Here is a 25739-nt window from a genome sequence, read left to right as displayed (position 1 = left end):
AAATGTACAATTAGAGGCTAACAAGTAACACTAGCAGGTAGTAGCATTGCTACAAGTATTATGCTAGGTTGCTAGGTAACGGAAGCTAACTAAAGCTAGCTAGCTTCCGTTTTGGAAAACAAACTCTGGTGGAAGCGTCGGAAATATTTAGAACTCACGCATCTAAAGGTTAAAGAATCATTTCTTACCATTGGCGGCCTGAAATGCCTATCTAACGTTTTATTGAAACGTCTCTGATAGTAGTTCTCCAGATGTTATGTCATCTGATCGGCCATGTTTGATCGTCCGTTTTGAGAACGCCGATCAAAACCGATAATGGGAATATCGGCCGATATGGATCGGCGCCGATCAGATCGGAGCATCCCTATAAAATTGCATGAAATTGCGCATGGTACTTCAGAATGATGTCATCTTGAAGCTAATAAGGTTTGAAAAACCATCAGTTCAAATTATATTTTATTTATTGACACAAAGATATTGAGGCAATGTGGACATTTACAAAGATACACCCCTTTCAGCCATTTTGTATTGCATTTCTTATTCCATTTCACCCTATATAAAGACATCTGCCCGCACACTATCCCCATCCATGCTGTTTCCCTCTCTCCCAGCGCAGGTCACGCCAAGGCAGAAATGCTGCGGCGGCCGTCTGAGGTTTAGAAGTAGCCCAAAAACACGCCTCCCACATTTTAACCGCAACACTGTTCAAACTTTAACGAAAACCGCAGATATTGAAAATCTTCTTGAGTTGATCTCTTTCCAGGATCTCAGTCAATCCACAATTAAGAGTATTCATGTGGGCAACTGGGCTAGGGCAGGGCTCATGTTCAGCTGCTTGCGAGAATAGCCAGTGAAAGACGGCAGCCGACAAGATTATATTACCTAACAAACAATAACATTACAAACATCTAACTGAACAAACACAAAAACTGAAATCCCTCGCACGGCTGTTGTAACCAAGCTATTTTCCACAAGTCTTTGCGTTTTTTGACATGCCGCACTGCATGCTGGGTACCCAATGGCGCTGATGCTGATTATTTAGCTATGCCCCGACTGCGTGATATGACGAGAAGCTAGTGACGCGCCAAGGTCTCCGAGCATGAACCAGTTCTGCCAGATTAGCAAGCTATTTTTACTAATACAATACGATATGATGAACTTTATTGTCCCGCTCAGGGAAATTTGTCTTGGTCTCTGCGGTGCGTCATAAATGCCTTGACACTCACAATAATAACAAACAATACATCCTCAGCCAAACATTATCAACAGTTACATAACAGTATTGCACATATCCCATAACATAACACATACACCTCATAATAATACATGCTAAAAGATCACCGTAATAAAGGCACTATAAAAATTATGACATAGATTTCATCCTCAAGCAGCATTGAGAAGTTTTATGGAAGTTGGAACAAATGAGTTCTTAAAACGGTTGAGTTCGCAGTAAGGGACTCTATATCGCCTCCCTGAGGGTAGGAGGTCATACTCTGAATGGAGAATGTGAGAAGGGTCCCTTGCTATTCTCTGGGCTTGACTAAGAACAGATTGTTCATAAATAGACTTCATAAATAAACTGGTAGCTGCTTTTTCCAATGACCTTCATGGCCGTGTGCACCAGACGAGCGAGTTTAGTTTTCAGTTTTGCAGTGAGGTTGCCATACCAGGATGACATCCCATATCTGATTAAACTCTCCAGCACTGCCTGGTAAAATAAAACCATAATGCTTTTGTTCACCCCATATACCCTCAGTCATTTAGCAGACGCTCTTATCCAGAGCGACTTACAGTAAGTACAGGGACATTCCCCCGAGGCAAGTAGGGTGAAGTGCCTTGCCCAAGGACACAACGTCAGTTGGCATGACCGGGAATCGAACTGGCAACCTTCGGATTACCAGCCCAATTCCCTCACCGCTCAGCCACCTGACTCCATGACTTCCGTAGGAAGAGGACTGACCTTGCCCCGGTCTACATCAATGGGGACACTGCGGAGAGGGTTAAGGACTTCAAATTTCTGGGGACACACATCTCACAGGACATCACCTGGGCAACCAACACCACAGCCCTTGTAAAGGAAAGCACAACAGCGGCTGTAATTTCTCAGGTCACTCAACAAAATCAACTTCCCCCAGAAGCTGCTTTTATCCTTTTACAACTGTTCTGTCCAGAGTATCATTTCGCACAACATTCTGCTTAGTTTAGAGATGAGCAGATGGGGTTGAAGTGTGTTAAAAGCCGAGCTAAAATCAATAAATAAAATCCGTGCATATGCTTTTGGGCATTCCAAGTGCTTGACAGTGGAGTGGGTGATGCTGTTAATAGCGTCATCAGTACCTCTCCCCTGCCTATAAGCAAACTGGTATGGATCAAGTACCAAGTTGACCTCTGCCTTAAGCACAGATAACATGTATTTCTCAAAACCTTTCATTACAATCGAAGTCAGGGCCACAGGTCTAAAATCATTGTTATCAACTGGACACGGTTTCTTAGCTACAGGAACTATGATGGATTTTTTCCACAGAGCAGGAACAGTGTGTGAATCCACAGACCGCTGAAAGATGGGGCACCAAGCTAAAGTGAGCTCTTCTGCACATGCCTTTAAAAGCAGTGCAGAAATGCCATCTGGGCCGGTGGATTTTTTAGTGCACACATGTTTTAAAATAGACTGAATCCTGAGTGGATCAATTATAATCCTGTAGCTAACATCAGTTAAAATAGTGTCTAAGACATTATTAGATTCCACAGAAAAGTCATGGCTATCAAATCTGAGAAAAAAGTCATTCAGTTAATTTGCCTTCCCCAGATCATCATCAGTACTGAGGCGTTTCTTGGTGGTATTCATATTTGTAATGGCCTTCAGGGAGTCCCACAGATTTTTTGAATCCGTTGACAAAAAGGTCTGCTCTATGGTGTCCTTGTGATGTTTTCTGGCTTCCCTCAGCCTCTGTTTGAGTTCTCTTTGCACCATTTTCAGTCCTGCTCTATCATTGTTTTTAAAGGCTAGCTTTTTCCTATTAATACAGTCCTTTACGCTCTTGGATATGTAGGGCTTATTGTTGGGATACTCAATAATTGTCTTTTTCGTAACCACATTGTCTGCACAGAAATCAAATCAAATTTATTTGTATAGCCCTTTTTACACGCAAGCATGTCACAGAGGGCTTCACATACGCCCATAGAACTGCCCCTCAACCAACCTAAACCCTCAAGGAAGACAAGGAAAAAATCCCAAAAAACTCTCAACAGGAGAAAAAAAATTGAAGAAACCTTGGGAGGAGCAATTCAGAGAGGGATCCCCTCCTCCAGAGACGGTTGGTGAGAGAGAGGAGCAGAACACAGGCTAAACATAGTCATACAGTGTCGATGGGTTTTGAAACACCAAAATCCATTGTTCAACTTTATAGATGTAGGACAGGACCGGGAAACTCGCGACCAGGTCCAGCGTTGGCTGACCGACGACCAGGCAGGTGCTGACAACTCAAACCCCCCACACCACAAGGGATGTGTGTGGGGGGGGACAGAGAGAGGAGAGCAGGGATTAGAGAATGCCAGGAGCAGGTAACAGTTACAGTCATAATAGAATGAGATCCCCACCGGTCAAGTGTGGACTGGTGCAGCAATTTAACAGAGCAAAAAAGGGGAATTTGATGCAACCCCACACACCAAGACAGCGACAGCCCCCCTCGTTTGGAACATGAAATCTGTTCCAGGGGAAGAGAACTCTAAAATAAGTTATACTTATAGAATAAGGATGGAAACAACCCGTCCCCCGTTGCCTCCAACTAGTAACATACTTACCTTTAACAGTCGTAGAATTTACTAAACAACAACGTTTTTAACCTAATTTTAAATGTCGAAACAGTATCAGACTCCTTAATTGAGACGGGTAATTTGTTCCAGAGAAGAGGTGCTCTATATGAGAACGCCCTACCTCCAGCTGTTTTTTTCTTAATTTTGGGAACCACCAGATAGCCGGCATCTTGAGATCTAAGTGTCCTTGCGGGGCAATAGGGTGCAAGGAGACCGGAGAGATACAGTGGTGCCAATCCATGCAAAGATTTGTAGGTTAGTAGTAGAACTTTGAAGTCAGCTCTGGCTTGGATAGGGAGCCAGTGTAGAGAAACAAGAGTAGATGTTATGTGATCAAACTTTCTTGTTCTGGTCAATAGTCTAGCAGCAGCATTTTGCACCCGCTGTAGATTTTTTAGGTGGGTAATTGGGAGGCCAGAGAACAACACATTGCAATAGTCCAATCGGGACGTAACAAATGCATGTATTAGTTTTTCGGCATCATCCTTTGAGAGAAATTTTCGTATTTTGGCAATATTACGTAGATGGAAAAATGCAGTTCTGGTAATTTGCTTAATATGGTACTCAAACGAAACGTCTGGGTCTGTAGTCTGTTATAACTTCAGTAGTTATAACAGAATAACTTCAGTAGTTATAACAGAATGCTAATGTTTTGTTAGCGATTTAATGGTAATGCAAGCTAGCTAAAAACAATGTTAGTTAGCTTGGATAAACTGGTTTTCGTAGTAACATAAATCAACAAATCAGATCAATCGAACTTTATTCAGAAATGGGGGATGGCGGGAACATTAAAAGTGTAGGGTACAGTAAAAGTGAAATGGAACATTTCTTTCTGCCTTGAAGCTGTGTGCGAATCCTCATTGTTTGTAAACACAAGACCCCATCTATATGTAAAGATAACATCCAAGCTAACAATTTAGCCAAATCTGACTGCAGCTTTGTATACCATATGTACTGTGTTATGGTTGTTTGAGTTAAACAACTTGCTAAATGAATTAAATGTCTGTTCAATGTCAAATCCAATTATAAATGTATAAAAGAGAGAGTTCCAATCAAATCTGATTTTTTTTTTTTTTTTTTACCTAGAGGTTTAAAAGGCTACCTTTGCCTAAACTGACATGCACCAACTCAGAGAACTGAGTTTCAACATCCATTTACAAATTTAGTCTCTATTTGTTACTCTACTCAAAAGGCATGTTTAACTTAATGTCTGCACCTCTCTGTCACCAACTGTCTCTGGAGTGGGGGGTGGGGGCTTCACAGGGTGTCTACACTGATGTCTGTTCAATATGAACAGTATGGTAAAATGACAATAATCGGTTGAGTTTAAGAACAATGACTAAATGTGTGTAATGCGAAAGGATAACACCAAAATGTAATTGCTGTCCTAAATTATATTTATTATTACACTATGGTGGAAATGGTGGAGCCGAAACTAGCAATTCCATTAATCCCATGGAAACAAAGGCAAATGTGTGAGATGTACTGATGCAGAGCACAAATCATCCAAGAAGCAGTACTTCTCTTGAGTGGTTTTTATTCAGATGAATAATCATTGGATTCAGGTGAAAAGTCTATCACTTGAACTGGTTTTATAAGGATTAAACATTTAGACTTTCATCAAAGTAAAAAATGCTGGTTTGTCCTTTTTCATCAATGTCCTCAAAAAAGCAGTCTGCAGAGCTACTGTGTCTGTGGGGTGAATGTCTCTGGATGGCTGGAAGGCAGGGGCAAGCATGGCCTGCAGGCAGGCAGGGCAGGCCAGCTGGATGAAGCTGTCCTGGGGTCAGGGCTGAAGAGAATCTGTCCAGCTAGAGAGGGGTAGTCCAGCAAGGGGTCTGTGTTGATCTCAGCATCCTCTGTTGCATCCTCTGTTACGCTCAGCATCCTCTGTTGTTGCTCTCAGCATCCTCTGTTGAACTCTGTTGAGCAGGCCTCTGCATGACCCTCCAGACCTGTAAAAGTTAAGAAAGGGTCCATGTCAGTTGTGAAAAATGAAGCTTTTTCCATCTACAGTTGATATAAACTACAGTTTTGACTGTGAAATGCAGTGGCATTACTTGAACTTGAATCCAAATGTGTTGACCTGATGGAGACCTATGCAAATCACTCAAAACACGGGTTCGATTCCAGGCTCTGGCAAGAGTATTTAGCTCTAAACTGGTCAATATATACACATCTGACAAAAGACCAGCTCGACCTTTGCCTGTAAACAGTGATTCTGACTGTCAGAGACCCTTAAATAGCCTGACTTACTGAAATTGGCAAAACTAGCCTGGCTAACGTAGGTCGCTTTCTCAGGGCATAAGACGAATGAAACAGGCTCGCCTTGAAAAATCAGATATACTGGCTATCTTTAGCAGGCTCTTGTCTACAAAAAGCATCCCTGACGGTTTTGGAGTAGAATTGAGTGAAATACAAAATTGTTTACTGCCAGTGGGCGAGCCGAGTCTGACTCTGAGGCTAACGTCAAAACAATGTACCCCTGGGACGCAGTCTCTCTCCAATTGCAAGTCCACAAATCACAAAAATAATCGGAGCATCTGGCTAAATGCACAATTCCCACATCTCTTGAAGGCTGCCCTGCTCGACTTTTTTGGTGTAGACAGAACTGTAAAATGGTGAACTTATGAACATGACGCACCCAAAACATGGCTGCCGCCTAAGCCTATGGGGTCTCCCTGGCCTTCGAACTCATTCCAATTACGAAGACTTTCACAACCCAAATCCAAATTCTGAGCCGATCAGGTCTGTGGGGAATTGCTTTTTTCTCCTAAAGGCTGCCCTCCATGACCTTTTTGAAGAATTCGCCGAGATGCAAAATGATTCACTAATTATAAACACAGAGAGAAAAAGATAGCTACTTTTCAAGTTTGGTTTTCCGTCACTTCAAGCTCACGATCTAAAATGTCTAAAAGTGCACAAACCTCAAAAAAAAAATATTCGTAACGGCGAGCTGCAATTGGAAGCTAAATGAAACAGGAGCTAAAGACCGAGGGTGGGGTCTTGGTCAGCACACAATTTCCAGAAAGGATGTGTGTGCGTCTCACAAGCTTGAGCGTGTGTCAAGTAGGGTGACCATCCTTCCGGAGGAACCCTAATAATAGGATTACTAACAAAAACAATGGGTTCCCTCCTACCGGAGGAACCCTAATAAGCAGTGCTTTTACTGTCCGCTCCCTGCGGACGACAAACGAAAAACTCACTTGAGCAATTTGATCCTGTCTTTTTCAACATGTAGGCCTACGTTGAAAAGCACAACTCTGCAGTGTCTTTGCACGTAAATATGTTATGCCAGTAATAGGGCTGTTCCAAATCAGTCAATTAGTCGATTTTCTGGTCGATATGCTCTTGGTCGACTAAGATTTTTTTTTTGTCAAGCTGCCGTATGGCAGTGTGAGATCTGATTCCCGCTTGTGTCACCATTGCTGAATTAAAGAAATGTTATACAGAAATTGTAGATTATATTATTTAAGACAAATAAAGCAACTCTAATAATATATAATTTAAAAGAAAAGGTGTTATTGTTTTCCCTTTCGTTAATCTGCGCTTTGTTTTGTTTCGATTTTTTGCACACGGCACGAGCACAATTGCCTGCCGAACTACAAACTCTGCCATAGCCTACTTTGTCGGTGTTATTAGTCAAAATGGCAAAGAAATCTGTGGTATGGCAGCATTTCATTAAAGTACATTTACATTTACCGGGTGACTCGAAAAACGTTGAATGCAAACTCTGCCAACAACGGTTTGTTTTTGATAGTTCGACGTTGAATATGATGTAGCCTACCACCTGAAAAACGTAAGTTGGCCTAGGCCTACTTCGCTCATGCTAACGCGCTGGGTTAAAAAATGAATATGCCTATTATAAGAATCACATCCAAATCGAATGACATTATCTTCTCCGGCCAAGACAACAAAATCTTACTCTGTTGCACCGTTCCCCACTTGGCTTCTACGTAAGTTCGCATGCTGCACGTTTCCAGGCAGTGATCAGCGCGCTCTGATGATTTGCATGTTAAACAAACAATATTTTAAATTTGTAGTACATTGTAAGAGATAATACATAATAACCAAACAGGTAATTTGTATTATATCGGCATTCGGTAACAACAGGACTGGTGACACGAGACTTGTTATTAGTAATAGCTTATTTTATAGCGGCTGAATCTGGAATGTCCAGCAGCTACATTGGGTCAGATCGGGAAAATGTTTGTACATTTATGTTTGTCTAGTTGTCAATCTCCCTTCTTACATATTTCTTTCATATTATCTCTTAAAACAGTGAGGATAAAAATCACACAAAAGGGTTTGATGAAAAACATTGTGATATTTATAGAAAAAAAAAACTTGTAAAATTTTGATTAGTCGATTTTCAGAAGTGTTTAGTCGAGTCTTGGTCGACCAAAGAAAATCTTAGTCGGGGACAGCCCTAGCCAGTAATCACCTATGTTACGTATCAAACATGGACCAATTAAAATCGAGATGTTACTGGACATTTGCGCAGCTAACGTCATTACACCAGCTACATTGTAAACTTAATCCCCGCAAAATTCAAGTCAAAAATTGAGGAATTTCTCCAAGCTCTATTTTATAAAATAAAAAAAAGAAGGTAATTAGGTAATCTGGCTTTCATAAGTGCCTAGCCTCTTACTGACATTACCGCACGTCACTGGTTGTGGGATATGTGGGAGTCAGGTGGCTGAGCGGTGAGGGAGTCGGACTAGTAATCCGAAGGTTGCCAGTTCGATTCCCGGTCATGCCAACTGACGTTGTGTCCTTGGGCAAGGCACTTCACCCTACTTGCCTCGGGGGAATGTCCCTGTACTTACTGTAAGTCGCTCTGGATAAGAGCGTCTGCTAAAATGACTAAATGTCTAAATGTAAATATGTGAGTGAAAATACATCTAACATACTAACGCATATAACGCATTTGGTGTGTGCTAAATGACAAAAAATATCCGATGCCATCACCCAGGTGTGCCAATCACTGGAACGAGGCCCAAAAGAAATACTGACGCAATCGTAATTTACATGTCATCTACAATGTGCCCGTATTCACTCGTAGAGGAACCTGGTTTGTTTTGCTATTCTCTCCGTTGTACCGAACTCGTACCGAACCGTGATGTCTGAACCGCGGTATGAACCGAACCGTGACTTCAGTGTACCGTTCCACCCCTAGTATGTACACTCTGGCGCTCCATTTTGCTCTCCACTTTCCTGCCAAAATGTCGATAACCGGTGCATGCTGGGATTGCGTGACGTCAACTACTGGGGCTCTATTCACACTGAACACGTCTGCAGGGCTCTACGCTAACTTTTTCCCCAAAGAGTACATGTGCTCCTTAATTGTTTTTTTTTGTAGCACACATACAAATAAGGGGCACAGTGAGGCTTTGAGGAACAGCACATTACCTACCACCAAAATCACACATTGACCCATGCCTACTGTAGAATTTTGTTTGGCATTAATTTGAGCTTAAAATACAGGTTTTTCTGTGCAGTCAGACATGAATTTGTAAGTTTTTTACATGTCTGGTTTGTTTACTAGACAATTCAGTGGGGGAGTGATCGTCATCATGGCTCAAACCTAGCCAACTTTGCAGTGGTTAGCTAGCAAGCAAGCTCTGAATAAAGCACCAACTACAGTTTACACTTACCTACAGTTTGGCATTGCACTTTAACTATTATCATATCAACAGATAGCCTGCTGTTTCATAAATTGTGAATTATATCTATATATTTTTAATTGCGATGTTGTGAACTATAATACTAAAATTTTTGACCGTGAGGGTGCGTAGACTGCACGTGTCGAAAATGACAACCCAAAGTTATTTTAACCTTATTCTGTGCTTTTGAGAACATTTGACCTGCACACCTCGAGGACCCTGAGGCGTGCGAGGAAGATTGTGGCCGACCCCTCCCACCCTGGTCACTCCCTGTTCCAGCTACTCCCCTCTTGCAGATGGCTGCGGTCCATCAGGACCAAAACCTCACGCCATAAAAACAGTTTCTTTCCATCTGCTACTGGCCTCTTCAACAAGGCCAAGGACTCCCATTGACATTCATTCACTTATTTAACTATTATAAGTCCATCTAATGGCAATTCAGTATGCATAAGCCACTTTATCTCAGTATCCGATTGCACTATGTTGACCATTCACGCTGCTCATTCTATTCTTATTTTTATATATATTTTATTTTATATTTAAATTCTTAGATTGTTTAGTTCTTAGAAATAGTTAAACTTTTGTACTTTTACTTAATTTAAGATCTGTATATGTTTAGTGTTTTGCACCTCCCTGCCACAGTAAATTCCGTGTTTGTATAACATACGAACACGGAATTTACAGATCTTAAATTAAGTAAAAGTACAAAAGTTTAACTATACAATAAACCTGATTCTGAACATTTGGGGCTCAAGCACCAGAAGCCACACTCCGCCCATGGCCTATACGGATACTTTTTCCCAGCGTTGTTCACCTCTCTATCTCTGACTGGACTGCATCATCACATAAAACTCTACTGTGTTGGCGAATACCACTTGTGAAATGTGGGACTTGTAGTTTTTAAACGTGGGGTAAATAGATAATTGTAGTTTGTAATCTTTAGTCACACAGAGTAGCATGTTATCAATATGTTAATAGCATGGCTAAGCCAAATAACGTTAGGCTATCAATAAATAACAGTTTATTAGTTTTAAAAACAGCTTATGCGCTCTCTAGTTAGGGGAGGGGCTATGCTCAGTGCTTCCATTGCATCATCAAGTCATAGTTTCAGCCCTGCCCAAAAGATCCTGAACACAAGTTGAGAAAACGTTTAACGGTCGAACTCCACAATTCAGTACTACATAGTTTGCAGTCTTTGTAATATGTTTAAGCAATACATTCCCATTTTTTAAAATGTGTTTCAGACAAAAAACTCAGAATTCACTTTAAGTGACATTAAAGCTCAGCTACCCATGCTCATCTTGCTGTAGCCGAGGCATCAGAAGTTAAAATCTGCTGTAGGCAAGTTTTGCCAAGCTAGCTATTTTAGCTTCTATTCCAAAGGAATAAAACCATAATATCCCATCCACTCCCACAAAATACGAACACGCTGCCTGACTATAGAAATGCCGGAAGACTAGTGTAGTTAGTCCACGAGAGAGAGAGAGAGAGAGAGAGAGAGAGAGAGAGAGAGAGAGAGAGAGAGAGAGAGAGAGAGAGAGAGAGAGAGAGAGAGAGAGAGCGCTTTGGAGAAAGCAGCATTGTTTTTTTTCACAAATTACCCCATGTTGCATTCACATGTAAGAACATACACAACACTATCATAATGAACATAAACATGGCTAATGTTAGTACTCACTACTTTCAAGCTAGCATGTTAGTATTGGGAAATTCTATAATAGAGTTTTAAAGAAATTCCCCCCAGAATACAACAAAACAGATAACTTACCGGTCCAAGAGAAATACGGCTACAATGGCGTCACTTTGCAGCCCCTTTAAATCTATCAGTTCTTGCTAGTGTTGAAAAGCAACACCGATATTGACTCAGGTTTTACTGTCCAATCTCTTTTTTTCTGGTAGCCTTTTCAACTACTGTCTGTTTTCTCTTTCGTCTTTTAACTGTGAAATCTGGAACTGAATTTATTGCCTGCTCTTTCTCCGCCATTCTTGTGCCTCTTGTTCGGTTGTTTAGAATACCTCTGCTGGTTGAAAACTACAGTAACGTGCATTTAGTGCAGGGGCAGAGTGCGTGCAGGTAGATAGACAGACAGGTAGCCCGTCCAGTCATTAGTCTCATAATGGTCTTAATGATTTGTTGTGTTTATTTTAGTCCTGCAACACCCACAGATGTCGGATTGATTTCATATTACCATCAAACCTTGATGTAGTGGTTGCTATCAAGATGTGAAGTCTATTTAGGCAAATATGACAAAACGTTCTTCTCTTTCAACATTACCTACACCATCTTTAAAGAAAGCTGTGTTGGTTTTATTTAGGCTAGTGAAAGATAAATATAGAGGGAACTAGAGATGCTAATTTAGATTAGAATTTTTTACTGATAACAAACGCTCAAACAACTCTACAAACCTTGATTTGTAAAAAGCAGCATAAACAACAACAGAACAAAAACAGATTTTAAATGAAAACACAATGAATCCGAGAGTGTATTGCATTGTGCTTGTACTCTGAAAGTCACTAGACTACGTGTATGGAAACAAATCGTTACCAAAATCCAGAAATGCATTTGCATTTTAAGTATGTGGCTGCACTATTTGACTCATAAATGAAATGAGTAATCAATCATCCTATTTGCATTTTAATTTTCTTCTTCAAGAGTGCTCAATCTTTCACTTAATTAAAATGAAAAAGAAATAGACATTTGAGATTTAATTTTCAAAACATGCCCCAGCAAATAGATACCAAAATTCAATTTGAAATGTAAAATTTGAAAATTAAAATGCATTTCCAGAAATGCATTTTCATTTTAAGAACGTGGCTGCAAAATTGTGACCACAATTCAAATTCAAATGCATTTCCAGAAATGCATTTTCATTTTAAGAACGTGGCTGCAAAATCGTGACCACAATTCAAATTCAAATGCATTTGCAGAAATGCATTTTCATTTTAAGAACGTGGCTGCAAAATCGTGACCACAATTCAAATTCAAATGCATTTGCAGAAATGCAAAATGAACGAAAAAGCATTCTGAGCGGCGCAGCAGAGTGACGTCAGTAGCCGCTCTTCTTCAGCTCCCTGCTGACCGAGCTACCCATCTTGTTTGGTAGGGGGCGGTGTGCACATCTGCATTGCATTACATTGCAAATGTGCCGGGAAATTGATTGAATTGCCCGGTCTTTAGAGGACGTATCACAGACTGAGCAACTTGATGTCAAACAATGACTTAAACAGTGGCAGAGTATTAATGTGTAAATCTGTGACGGCAGAGTATGCAGCCAAGCTCTCTATGACTTGTTCTACTCGGTCACGGGCATCAGACTCAGATATATTATTAGATTCTACCTGCTCAGCTAATTCTAACAGTGTTTGCACAATTTGAGGGAGCGCCATGATCTGTGATGCGTCCTCGAAAGCAGCGGTCCCCAACCTTTTTTGCGCCACAGACCGCTTTCATGTAAGACATATTTTCACGGAACGGCAGGGACGGACTGGGAGGAAAGATAGGCCCTGGACAGCTGCGCTGCTAATGCATGCACATTCTGGGTTTGATGTGATCCTAGTTAGTGACTTCCACACCTAATGCGAGCGCGCGAGAAAAATTGTTTCGCTGATTTGAGCGAAAAATAGTTTTTGGAGTTTTATGTAAAATAAACAGCCGTTTTTTCAATTGACAAAACCATGTCTAGTGTGATGTATTTTTGTCTCTTAATTTTTCAGCCCCATCTTTAAGTTTCTTAGCCTGGTTTTCCATCGTTATATTGTTAGCTAGCTTTCGATGTGTCAGTCCCACTGTTGTGTGTGACTATAAACTACGACAGTGACACCCGAAGTGCGTTCCTTATATCCAGTTTAGGCCTAGCTATTCCATAATTTTGTTTGATTGCTGTCACGGCAGAAAATCCAGTTTGATGTTGGAAATGGAAGCAGGGTTTTCAGTGCTTTAGTGGCGATCTCAGGATAGCCTTCATCCAAAACACCGATAGAGTTGTTGTCTCAAACAGGCTTCATTGAGTGGTAACTATCACTTGTCATGTGTCAAGAGGAAGACACACGCATGATACCGCTCAATAAAGCCCACAAACTTGCTAAAAAATGAGTAAACACAAGTCTTTGCAGAGCTTTTTTGCTCAGGGGAAAAGGCCCGCGGAGAAGGAGAGAATCAGGTCATTTTTCAGAATAAAACGTCTTTCAGACTCTGATAATCAATTAAAAGGAAATAATGTTATTAATTCTTTTTTGTGCAGCCCGGTACGAAATGACCCGGTACCGGTCCGCGCACCGGTGGGCACCGGTTGGGGAACGCTGCTCTAAAGACCGGGCAATTCAATAAATTTCCCGGCACATTTGCAATGTAATGCAATGCAGATGTGCACACCGCCCCCTACCAAACAAGATGGGTAGCTCGGTCAGCAGGGAGCTGAAGAAGAGCGGCTACTGACGTCACTCTGCTGCGCCGCTCAGAACGCTTTTTCGTTCATTTTGCATTTCTGGAAATGCATTTGAATTTGAATTGTGGTCACGATTTTGCAGCCACGTTCTTAAAATGAAAATGCATTTGAATTTGAATTGTGGTCACAATTTTGCAGCGAAGTTCTTAAAATTTTACATTTCAAATTGAATTTTGGTATCTATTTGCTGGGGCATGTTTTGAAAATAAAATCTCAAATGTCTATTTCTTTTTCATTTTAATTAAGTGAAAGATTGAGCACTCTTGAAGAAGAAAATTAAAATGCAAATAGGATGATTGATTACTAATTTCGTTTATGAGTCAAATAATGCAGCCACATTCTTAAAATGCAAATGCATTTCTGGAAAAAACGGAAGGTTCCTACGAACATGTCTTTATCTGCCAGACAAGTGGGTTCCCCTTCGTTCTTTTGGTGAGCTGTCTCACGAGCCCTTCTTACCCGGCGTCATGGAGCCGAGCAGCTAACTAAATACTTATTTAGCACTAGCGTTGTTAGCTACTGTATCCCTGCATGTGTTTGCGCTGTTGCTCAGCAAGTGTGGTGTAGGACAGTGGCGATTCTAGGATCAGACCTTCAGGGGTGCTCAGCCCCCAATGAGAATGTGACATGAATACAGTGCCTTGCAAAAGTGCTAAACCCCCTCGCTAATAAATCCCTAATTTCACTGGATAACAATTAATTCATTTATGTATTATTATGCAAAATATTGAATGAATGAAAAAACTAAAGACTACCAGCATCAAATGATAATAAACAATAATAATTGTTATTTTTTTATGACTTTATTATTTTTAGGGGTGCTGAGTTGAAATTTAGGGGTGCTTGAGCACCCCTAAAAGGGTTTAAAATTGCCCCTTCTAGGAGGACTGATTGATAAGTGCATCATACATTTAATGAATAGCTAAGACTTGCATACAGTACGTAATGTCACATTAGATAATGTATTTAAACTCAAGCTTGTGTGGTGCGTCGCTGTATATCAGTTGTAAAAATGACCCATCTGCAACCGACGTAAGCACACCCCACAATTTACCCAGAAATTGTACCCTCTCTAGTTACATTAATAATTGCATTGCAGGTCGATTTTAAAGGTGTGCCCCTAAATTTTCTGCTTGCGCTCCTAAGATTTTCAGTCAGGAGCTACGGTGCTCCTCGTAAAAAAAGTTTGTCTGGAGCCCTGCTCTGGGCATATCCAATAGTTTTAAACTTCAACAGAGTACCCGCCTTCAAGGAAGTTAATGCTTGTCAATGGAGCAATCCCAGACTCTCTGTACAAATGAAATGTATGAGAGTCTTGTTAGGACCAGGCCACATTCTTACTCCAGCCGGAGTCAAATTGCAAAAAGAATCTGGTGCTAGGATATGATATGAATATGCATATTCTTATTTCCATTACTTTTCGTATTAAATCATACACCTGAACTGTTTATACCATATTGAAGAGAAGAACTATGGCTTTCTAATTATATAAATATACGTATGACTAAGGCAAATCATCATTTGGCAAGAAGATTTCACGCAGCAATTTTAACAATACTCTTCTTCGTCTGCCATACTTCATCAGACAACTTCATTTTCAACCACTTTTATTACAAGATATAGGAAAACTTAGAGCATATGAAACATGCATAATTCTGTGGGCAATGTAGAAAGGCCAACAGATTAGAAATCTTATTTTGTTTAAAAGTTATGACCATTATAGTGATTAGTGGAAAAACGGAACTCCCCCCCCCAAAAAAAAACTAGCTGGCGCTAGCTAGTTATACTCCTCTCCATAACTAAAAAGGTTTGACTTTCTTCCACAATCGACCAAATTGGCCAAACAAGTTATAGATATTTATTTTAAAAGGTAAATAGTGTAGCTAGCTAATGTTTATTTAGCTAGTTTTACAGAAATTTGCAAAAAGCAAGGCTATGCAGAACTACGGTCAGTAGCTGCCTGGCACAAACGCAAAAGCAGGATCATGTAATTTTGTTGTGAAAAAATTGCGTTACTCCTACAAATGCTTCATAACTAAAAAGACACAATTTTACTTTTAATTGACAATTTACTACCCATGTTAAGAAACTTGTCTTTACTCGAAATATTGCCGCAGTTTTCAATTAGAAGCGGTAGATCTAACACTGTCTCCCATGGTATCCTCTCTGACTCCGCTTAGGCAAAAGATGGATGACCATGATGACGATATACTTTAACAAATTATATGTGCGTTTAGCTTATGTTGTCATGGAGTATCTGGCAGTTTTCATAAATAAAATTGGTGATTGGAAGGCTAAGATATTAAGGCAGGAGCCATGGATTTTAAGTTCCCATATTTGAATGGTCCAGCTGGAAAGGGTTAACATTCGTGTTGTCGGTTAACGGTTACACGATATGCATCCCTAGAGGGAACACATCTAAACACTTTAGGTTCTGAGGGATATGAAGTGAGTTTGTTTTGCACCTCAGGCCAGACACCAGCAGTACCCTGAAGCTTTGTTTGCCCTGAGTGACCGGGTGAGAGACCAGTATACTGAGGCTATGAGCAGGCTCTCTGATGCTGAGTTACAAAACCACGACAAGGTGGTCAGCTTCAAGGAGAGCATTAGAAGTTCCATAAAACAAGGTAGGATGCAACAATACCAACAATATTTGAATTTACAACTTAATTAGTTAATTGCATGTAGATGTAATTTGTCTTCTGTTGACTAAGACATGTAACGTTGTTAAATTACTGTCAGTTTAGTTTTTTTTTTTATCTATAACTTGTAAGACATTCAATTCTTTCTTTAGCCAATTCAAACACAGCAGAGGATACGGAGGAGGAGCTTGACGAAGACATTGCTGTGACACAGAGTCAAGTGAACTTCATTTGTCCCCTCACTCAGGCCAGTTCATTTCTCTCACACTACAGTACAGTACCCAATATACTGCATAGTTGTGCTACCAAGTCACATTATGCTACCCTACTCTTACTTCATTTGGCTAGAGTAATGTTTTTTGTGTTGCAAAATGATGTTGCCATATGGTTATTGTCTATCACTTTTCAACAATGGCACTCAACTGCTTAGAGAGCCAGTGATCACAAACCACCCTTTCACATTCAGACTAACTGAACCCCCCCCCCCCCCACATGTTATAAACCCCAACCCTATGCAGCTTCTCATAGTCTTGGTCAGATGCTGTGTGTTGGTGCTTCTCTGAGACTAGATCTTTGTCTCCTGCAGGTGGAGATGAAGAACCCAGTGAAGAACAGGAAATGTTGCCATTACTACGACCAGGAAGCAGCTCTGAGCATGATCAAGACCAAACACGATAACAGGAAGAAATTCCGGTCAGTTGCCTTTCTTCCGTGCTGTAACGCGTTTTATCACAGTACTAACACTTGGGATATTTCTCAGTTTTTTTAACAGACTGTGAAAGTGCAGATTGTAAGCTTTCAAATTATGTGTCATACATTGAAATCTTAGAATAGTAGAAGTTAATATGTGTATTTGAATGTTGGTAAACCTGGAAAGCTCTAGCCTAGATAATCGGCTTCAAAGATTGTAGACCTTTTCACGCCTTCAAAGAGGTGTGGTCGTTTTGTGTTAATCATTAGAAGTGTCGAGCGCCGGCCGCATTGAAGGAAAGAAAAAGAAAACAATATTTGCACTCAATCCTAGATATGTGTGTTTTATCACCCAGTATTGCACTGACTACCTTGCACTGTACCTTGCCCGATTATGGTTCAAGTTATGTGTTAAGTTGTTGGTGCAATTCAGGGGAAGGGACGGGAGGGGACGGCGACCATGTCGAGTCAGGGCTCAACATTAACATTTTTTGGAACTGGCCCCACTGGGCCAGTGGGTTTGAAACTTACTGGCCCCAAGACAATTTTTACTGGCCCCCCCTCCAAAAGTTGTAATTTATCATTGTTACAACAAAACAAAAGACTTCTAAGTTGTGTTATTCTGTTAACATGTTTAACCATTTATTAAACACATCCTGGATATAAAAAGAACAAAAATGAAATCACATTTCTAGTGATAAAAAATAAAAAGGTAATAGTCAGCAAAACAATTGACTTTTAACCTCAAACATGACGTGCTCTCTTCCCCGCTGACAGCCATCTCTGCACAACTCTGTCAGGCTGAAACTGAAACCTCTGGTCCCTCAATGCTAATATATAAAAGCTTCCATAGCATTTCATCAGTATGATACTAAGTACCCAAGTCGACACCATTCTTCTGCTGCAGTTCAATAGCCTGGGGGAACGAGGTGAACGGCTGGCCCGTCTTAATTACGTGATATGCCGTTGTTATAAGTTGTGCAGTAACACGATGGGCATCTACATTTAAATTCCTGACCAGCATGGTCAACGGCCTGGAAGATGGATTGTCAACCATCGGCATAGCTGTCACGCAAACCAGGTGCTGTCTGCTAGCATGGCTGGTCAGGGATTGTTTTCGAAAATTGCCGGTGCCTGTGTAAAAAGATCCACTTTTGTCTGCTTTAGACGGGAACATATGACAGACGACACAGTGCATCTTCGTTCCATAAAAAAATGCTTCCATTTGAGCTCGTAGCTCTACTTTGCTGCCATCGTCACTTTATTGTCTCGCGCCAGTTGTTAAAAAATGTATCGAGATTAGAGAATTACAATTTGACAACCACTCGTCACTCACTACTCAACTCTTGATTTGCCAACTGTGCCCCCCACAAGCTGAAGTTATTTATGCATTTAGCAAAACATATGAAGGATGTTAACTATTACAATGCAAAAAAAAAAATTTCAATCAATAATTTGCAGTGGCCCGATCGGGCCAGTGAGTTGCTAGTTTAACTGTAACGTTAAGTCGTTAACGTTTAACCCGACGTTACGTTTTACTGGCCCCGGGCCATCGTTATTGTCGAGCCCTGTGACAGAAATGACATGCCATCGAATAAATAAGATAAATTACATGAGGCCATTTAGTTTGTTGAATAAAAGGGAAAGCTATAGACCAGTTTGAGAGGAATTTACCTTGTCACAGTTGAATAACGACAGTTCAGTGGGTAAAATGGACATAAAGTGAACCCCAAAGTCCATTGACACCTCTTCCCTATGCAAATCTCACAAAATTTAGCTGTAAAACGGAAGGCTTTTTGGGCTCTGGTCTGTACCTTTGTCACGCCCCAAAATTTGCTGCGCGCTGCTCTGTGTACTTCCACGGAATTACAAAGAAGAACGTTTTTCAAGGATATTGAAAATGGACTACGGTCGTAAATGCAGTGTTCCAGCCTGTACAGGGAATGCTGACACTTTTCAGAGTCTTCCCAAGGAACCAAACACTCGACGGGCTGTGATGTTTGTCTATGACTCATAGTATGAGAAGATCCCTGTGCAGTTCGACCCTCAATTACACATTTGCTTGAACCATTTCACCGAGGACAGTTTGAAAACCAGGGAAAATGTAAAGCAGGATTTGCTATGAACCTGTTGCTGAAAAAGGTGCTGTTCCGACCTTATGTTCATCACAACCGCAAGCTGTAGTATGATGTTGTCGCTAACAGTTATTAGCAATGCTAACGTATTCTGCCTGTATCTAGCATCGGTAGAATGTGTGATGATTTAGTTTACTGGCAATGGGGCTAACGTTATTTCATGTTCCTGACTGTTTCATTCAAAGAAATAACCCGTGTTGTCATGTAAATCTACAATTCAAGATGCATGTTTGTCCAGATCTATTTTTCAGCAAGATAGCTAGAGCTAACTGAAGCTGAGTTGAATCATGATAGTTTGTTTGCTAAGCTGTAGTGCTAACGTTACCCACCTAAGTCGATCCTGTTTGCTTCGACAACAGAAGTGGAAACAACTAACGTAATCATTTCAAATGATATCTAGTCAATCTGTTGAAAACAGTGTTGTGTAGACACAATAGATTTATTTGTACGTTTTTATTTCAAGTCTCCACCTTCGACGTTTCAGTGAGTGTTGGCTGTGTTGCTCTTTGCTCTGCAGCTTCACTCGTTGTAGACCAACCAATCAGCACGCAGCCCATCTATATATTCATGAGCATACCATAAAAGGAGAAAACCTAACGTTTTTTCCCGGGACAAATTCACTGGAAGCATCAGGAGGCATAGAACAGCACCCGGGCCATTTTCAGACCAACCAACCCTAATATAATAGTAGGGGAAACACTGACCTATATAGGCTAATAACAGCTTCCTTCGTTCCCAAAAAACGTCTTTTTTTTCTCTCATCATAACCAATGCTCACCTGCTGTAAGAAGTGACCAACACCAATAAGAGTTCAACCAATCAACTAAAAGCATGAAACTTACACTTTACTTTTACCAGCTGGCTGAGATATTTACCTCCATCTTCAACCCCTCTCTGTCTATCTGCTCCATCCACAAGTGCCTCAAATCTGCCACCATTCTGCCGTTTCTGAAAAAATCAGCTGTGAAGCCTCAATGACTAAAGACCAGTGGCCTTCACTTCTACTGTTGTGAAGTGCTTTGAAAGACTGCTGCTGAATCACAAAAGCCTCCCTCCCCTCCACACTGGATCAGCACCAGTTCGCCTACAAAGCAAACAGGTCAACCGCGGATGCCATCAACTCAGCCCTGCTTTGTGTGCTGACCCACCTTGAACATCCTGGCACCTACGCAAGTTTGTTTATGGACTTTAGCTCTGCATTCAACTGCATCATCCCCAGAAGACTGGTGTCGCACTAACATCAGCAGATGGATCCACGACTTCTTAACAGACCGTCCCCAGTCAGTTTGGCTGGACTCCCAACTTTCCTCTGTCCTCACACTCAGCACTGGGGCCCCCCAGGGCTGTGTGTTGAGTCCCCTGCTATACACTCACGACTGCACCCCAGTTCATGACAGCAATATTTTTATCAAGTTTGACACCGCTGTGGTAGGACTTATTCACAACAATGATGAGTCCGCCTACAGGGATGAAATCCAAAAACTGATTTTTTGGATTTCATGTCGGATTCTCCGGCATGCACTCTAACAATCACTGCTGATAGATGGCCTAACATTTTGTACAGCCCTATTTCTGATACAGTGGAGGCAGAAATTTAGCTGTGGCGGGCCGCCACGGCAAAATCAACATAGAGCAAACACTGACCTGGTGCTCAACCTGTCTCTCAACAACCTCTAAGACCAAATAGGTGGTGGTAGACTTTACATTTACATTTAGTCATTTAGCAGACGCTCTTATCTAGAGCGACTTACAGTAAGTACAGGGACATTCCCCCGAGGCAAGTAAGGTGAAGTGCCTTGCCCATGGACACAACGTCAGTTGGCATGACCGGGAATCGAACTAGCAACCTTCGGATTACTAGCCCGATTCCCTCACCGCTCAGCCACCTGACTCCATGACTTCCGTAGGAAGAGGACTGACCTTGCCCCGGTCTACATCAATGGGGACACTGCGGAGAGGGTTAAGGACTTCAAATTTCTGGGGACACACATCTCACAGGACATCACCTGGGCAACCAACACCACAGCCCTTGTAAAGGAAAGCACAACAGCGGCTGTAATTTCTCAGGTCACTCAACAAAATCAACTTCCCCCAGAAGCTGCTTTTATCCTTTTACAACTGTTCTGTCCAGAGTATCATTTCGCACAACATTCTGGTGTGGTTTAGCAGCTGCACCGCTGCTGACAAAAAGGCGCTGGACAGAGTCAGGAAATCAGCAAAATATATAATTCACACACATCTCCCCTCACTTACTGATATATATCACACCAGATGCCTGCAGCGGGCAAAAAATATAATTGGGTGTGCTTTGCCTTCAGCAAGGGCACAACCTTTGTTCTCTCATATATATATTATTATTATTCTTTCTTTTCCAACCCCTAAGCAACAGTCAATATTTGGACTACCTAGAAAACGTCGGTGTCAAAAGTTTCGTCTTGGTAGTGATTGAGTTGCTTGTATTTTTATTTACGTTCCGTTGCATGGTGTAAGTTAAAACTACGTTTTTGTGGCGAAAAGTGAAGCTAACGGTGGCTAACTTGCTAGCCACAGTCACTGACGTGACGTTATATGTCACGAAAAAACGCGTGACTACCTCTAGCAGAACATTAGTTTAGCGGCTTGTTAACTTCTGGGAGATAGCTAGGCTAGCTTTACTGCAAGGCAGCTGCAGAAACGCCACAATCAAAAAGATGCCAGGGCTGCGTTTCCCGAAAGCGTCGTAAGCCTAAATTGATCGTAGAGTCCATCGTACGATGGATCTTAGTTGTACGGGCCGTTTCCCGAAACCATCGTAGCTAAAGAGGCACTTGATAATCCTCGTAGATTAACGAGAGCTCCAGAGCAGTCGTAGATCGCTAAGTGCATCGTAGCGCAGAGACTCAGTGGAGACGCACGTAGGCAGACCATGAAAACTACATTAGACTAATGCTGAAAGTTACTTCCGATGGAAAATAAGATTATTTTGGTTCTCTTTTTCCACCAGTTGCGTTGGAACTGGGATATTTGTTAGTGAACCATACAAGTTTAAGTGCCGAAACAATATCAGAATCCGGTTTATTCTCAAGTAAATTTAGGTTACACATATACTATAACATTGACATATGGCTGTTGTAATGTGCAATAGTAACTAGAAATGCATTAACGTAACGCTTTTACGAGTGCAATAACACAACAACAATTGAACATTGAAGATGTTAATTAGAATTATAGGGCTGGTAGCACGCCAAGCCCGGTGGATGAAGAGGCAGGTGGCAAAGCCGAGCCTGACGTTGGGGAAGCTGGTAGCGAGGCCGAGCCTAGCGTCCTGTGAAGACAAGAGTGTCATTCTCTAGAATATGATCAAGACTGAATGAAGTGGGTAAGGACGGGATAGTTACCGGGCTGGAGGTGTGGTGGAAGAGTCCTTGAGGGTCACGACTGAGCAGAAGCACGAGCAGATCCCCCTGGCGTGCCTGAGAGAAGCAGAGGGTGGGAGGGCAACAAAACATGTGAGCATGCAGATGCAACATGCAAATGACTAAATGTAAATGCAGACAAGAGGAATAGAGTGTATATGCGGAAACAATAGCCTACCTGGGAAGAGGGAGGTGCAGTCCAATTCTCCCGTACTTCATTTGGCCTAATGTGGTATTCTTTTCCTGGATTCAAGTTATGCCTAATTCCATTTAGACATGAGTCAGTGAGAGTTGGAAGAAACTGTTCCTTGGGCGAGAGGTTCTTGTCCGGGTAGACCGCAGCCTCCTGCCGGAGGGGAGTGGCTGGAACAGTGTGTCCAAGGCAGGGTACCAGATGGTGATGAAGGAGGTGAGGATGCACTCAAATATGGTACCCATCATTGTCAGTACCCAATACTGCACCATCATTGTCTTTGACAGATCAACTTCTTCAGTTGACACAGGAAGTACATCCTGTTGTGCCTTCTTGGTGAGGGAGCTGATGTTACATTTACATGTATAAATTTAGCAGACGCTTTTATCCAAAGCGCCTCTAAGAGAGAGATTTACAAAAAGTGCTGGGAGATGGTAGCGCCCAGGAAATGGAAGGATTCCACAGTGTTGACTGGGAAGTCACACAGGGTGAAGGGGCTGGTGTCGTGGATTAATAATCTCAAAAATAAGTTTTTACCCAATATCCAAGTTTTAAAACAGCATGGAAACGGCAGCAAAGTATAATGCAAAGTGTTTATTCGAATCTAACACAAAGGATTGATTCCAACAAACGCGAGTGTGGTCTCGAGATCAGACTGGAAATGTTTTTCTCCGGACATTTGCTTATATATTTACTCTCCATTATTTTATGATATTTTATCATTGGTACATTATATCTGGTCACAGATGTATTTATGTATTTCACACCCGGTTGGTCAATTGTCACAAAATTTACATTGCCAGTACTTTTCCTCTACCTTCCCCTTCCAGGGCCCTCGTGAGGCCTTGCCTGTCCCCTGATGTCTGGCGCTTGTAGTTCTCAATATCTGGGCTTTGTAGTCCTTCATGGGAAAGGCCTACACACATACTTCTCTCTCTTGCACTCAAACTCTATCTATCTGGACTTCCACATTTTGGCCTTTATATCTTCTACGTTTTAGTGGTAATACTAATCAGTCAACAGCTTTGCATCTGTTTTTCAGTAATATAGCAAATAAAAGTAATAAAGGTGATTAAGAGGTTCATTTTCAATCATATAATCCATAATCATTTCTCCGTCTTCATAATTACAGCAGTGTGATGTTTTTTCCACAACACTGGGAGGGAGTGAAAACTCATACAAAAATCATAAAAGCCATTGAAGATAGCCTAAGTCCTGCACCGCTGACTTGTGTCCCCTCTGGTTGTGGGGAATTGGATGTGGTCTGGGATGTGGCAAAGTAATGCAGTTGTGACAGCCTGCACAGATCTTGACACTGAGGCCTTGGAGAGCCCATGTCCATCTCCAAGAACCTCCAGAAAACTTCCAGTGGCCTAGAACTTTAATACTGCCAGTAGGGTTGCAGGGGTCAGTGCAAAGGACCTCCTTGTTAGCCTCTGCAGGTCTGCTTGTATGAGGTTCAGGAGCATCATGATATCATGATGTCATCTGACATATCTTACACTCATAATGAGTATAATTGATCAACCATCAATTAAAGTAGAGTTGATTATTCATGTCAGAAACAATGATTCCATGTTGAAGACATGGGGTATTCATTAGTTATGTGTTTGTCATTTGTCACAATGTCATTTGTGGCCAATATGTGAGAATCATGAGATTGCAAACATGGTCTTGGAAAGCTGTTGGCCTATGCAAGATTGTAGATATAGTCAACACTAGAAAATAAGACAGTAAATATGTTGAATTGAGATGCTTGTATTTGTACATTGAATTATTTAGGCTGCTAGCTGGGACATGCCATGTGTGATATCATTTATATGCATGGTTTTTAACCTTGTAGTTCAATCAAGTAGTAAATATAGGACTCATATATATGTATTTGCCTATGGGAAGTGGAGTACCAAGAAGAGTAATTTGAGAAATTGTTGTTTTATGGGAGTTTGTTCTACCTGCTCCTGCTCCTCACATGGATCTACAAGGTAAACTGTAAGGATGTAAAAATGTAAGGATTGGACAGGCAACACTGAATATATGATACAATACACAATTCAGCCTTTACTTAATTTAAATAAACATTGTATGCTTAGGCTATAAGGTAACCTCAATTTGACACTACCTTGTTGATTGAGCAGAAGAATAGGCACAGAAATGGAGGGCCTTGTGAACTTCATGTCTTCAAACAAGAGCTTCCTCACCTCAATTTGGAGACGAGCCCACTTAATTTCCAAGACCTCCTCTTGGTATTTAGCATCCTATGTAGCTGATTGCAGGGTCCTGACACCGGTGTAAAACTCAGATACAGCATAGTTTGCACGTTCACCTTGTCTTTGCATCATACAATGTAGCCTACATTGAAAAGTACTAAAATAAGTAGCTTATAATAAATGTAAAGTTTTCTGTAGCGACAGAAAATATTTTTTGTGTACCGTAATTCGTCAATTATTTTGGTTGACGTTTTAATTTTAAAGTCTTAAAGTTGCGTCAGAAGAATCACATTTCAGTACAATGGACAGCGTCTTGTTAAGTGCAACTTAAGTGACACGTATGATGATTCTCCTTACGAGCATGTTCGGGAAACGCACGTAAGAAATAACAATGGATTGTTATTTTGATCGTAGAGAACCCTCGTAACAGCTACGATCCATTGTTATCGGGAAACGCAGCCCTGGGTGATAACTATTTAATCATTTTCCTTTGTGATATGAAACCCAATTGTGAAGTGTAATGTACAATATAAGCTGATATAAGGAAGTATAT

The 25739-nt window shown here is 41.2% G+C and overlaps 1 protein-coding gene across 1 annotated transcript in view; it reads left to right on the top strand.

Annotated features, from left to right (window-relative positions):
• LOC136944231 (E3 SUMO-protein ligase NSE2-like) overlaps positions 1 to 25739 on the top strand; it is a 52900-nt gene that overhangs the window by 11999 nt on the left and 15162 nt on the right. The window contains exons 3-5 of the mRNA XM_067237912.1: positions 16395 to 16551; positions 16719 to 16813; positions 17153 to 17259. Of these exons, the coding sequence (XP_067094013.1) occupies positions 16395 to 16551; positions 16719 to 16813; positions 17153 to 17259 (359 nt within the window). The remainder of the gene's footprint in view (positions 1 to 16394; positions 16552 to 16718; positions 16814 to 17152; positions 17260 to 25739) is intronic.

Source organism: Osmerus mordax, chromosome 6 (genome assembly GCF_038355195.1).
Source record: "Osmerus mordax isolate fOsmMor3 chromosome 6, fOsmMor3.pri, whole genome shotgun sequence".
NCBI lineage: Eukaryota > Metazoa > Chordata > Actinopteri > Osmeriformes > Osmeridae > Osmerus > Osmerus mordax.
The sequence above is the reverse complement of the archived record's forward strand: the minus strand, read 5'-3'. Positions and strand labels throughout refer to the sequence as shown.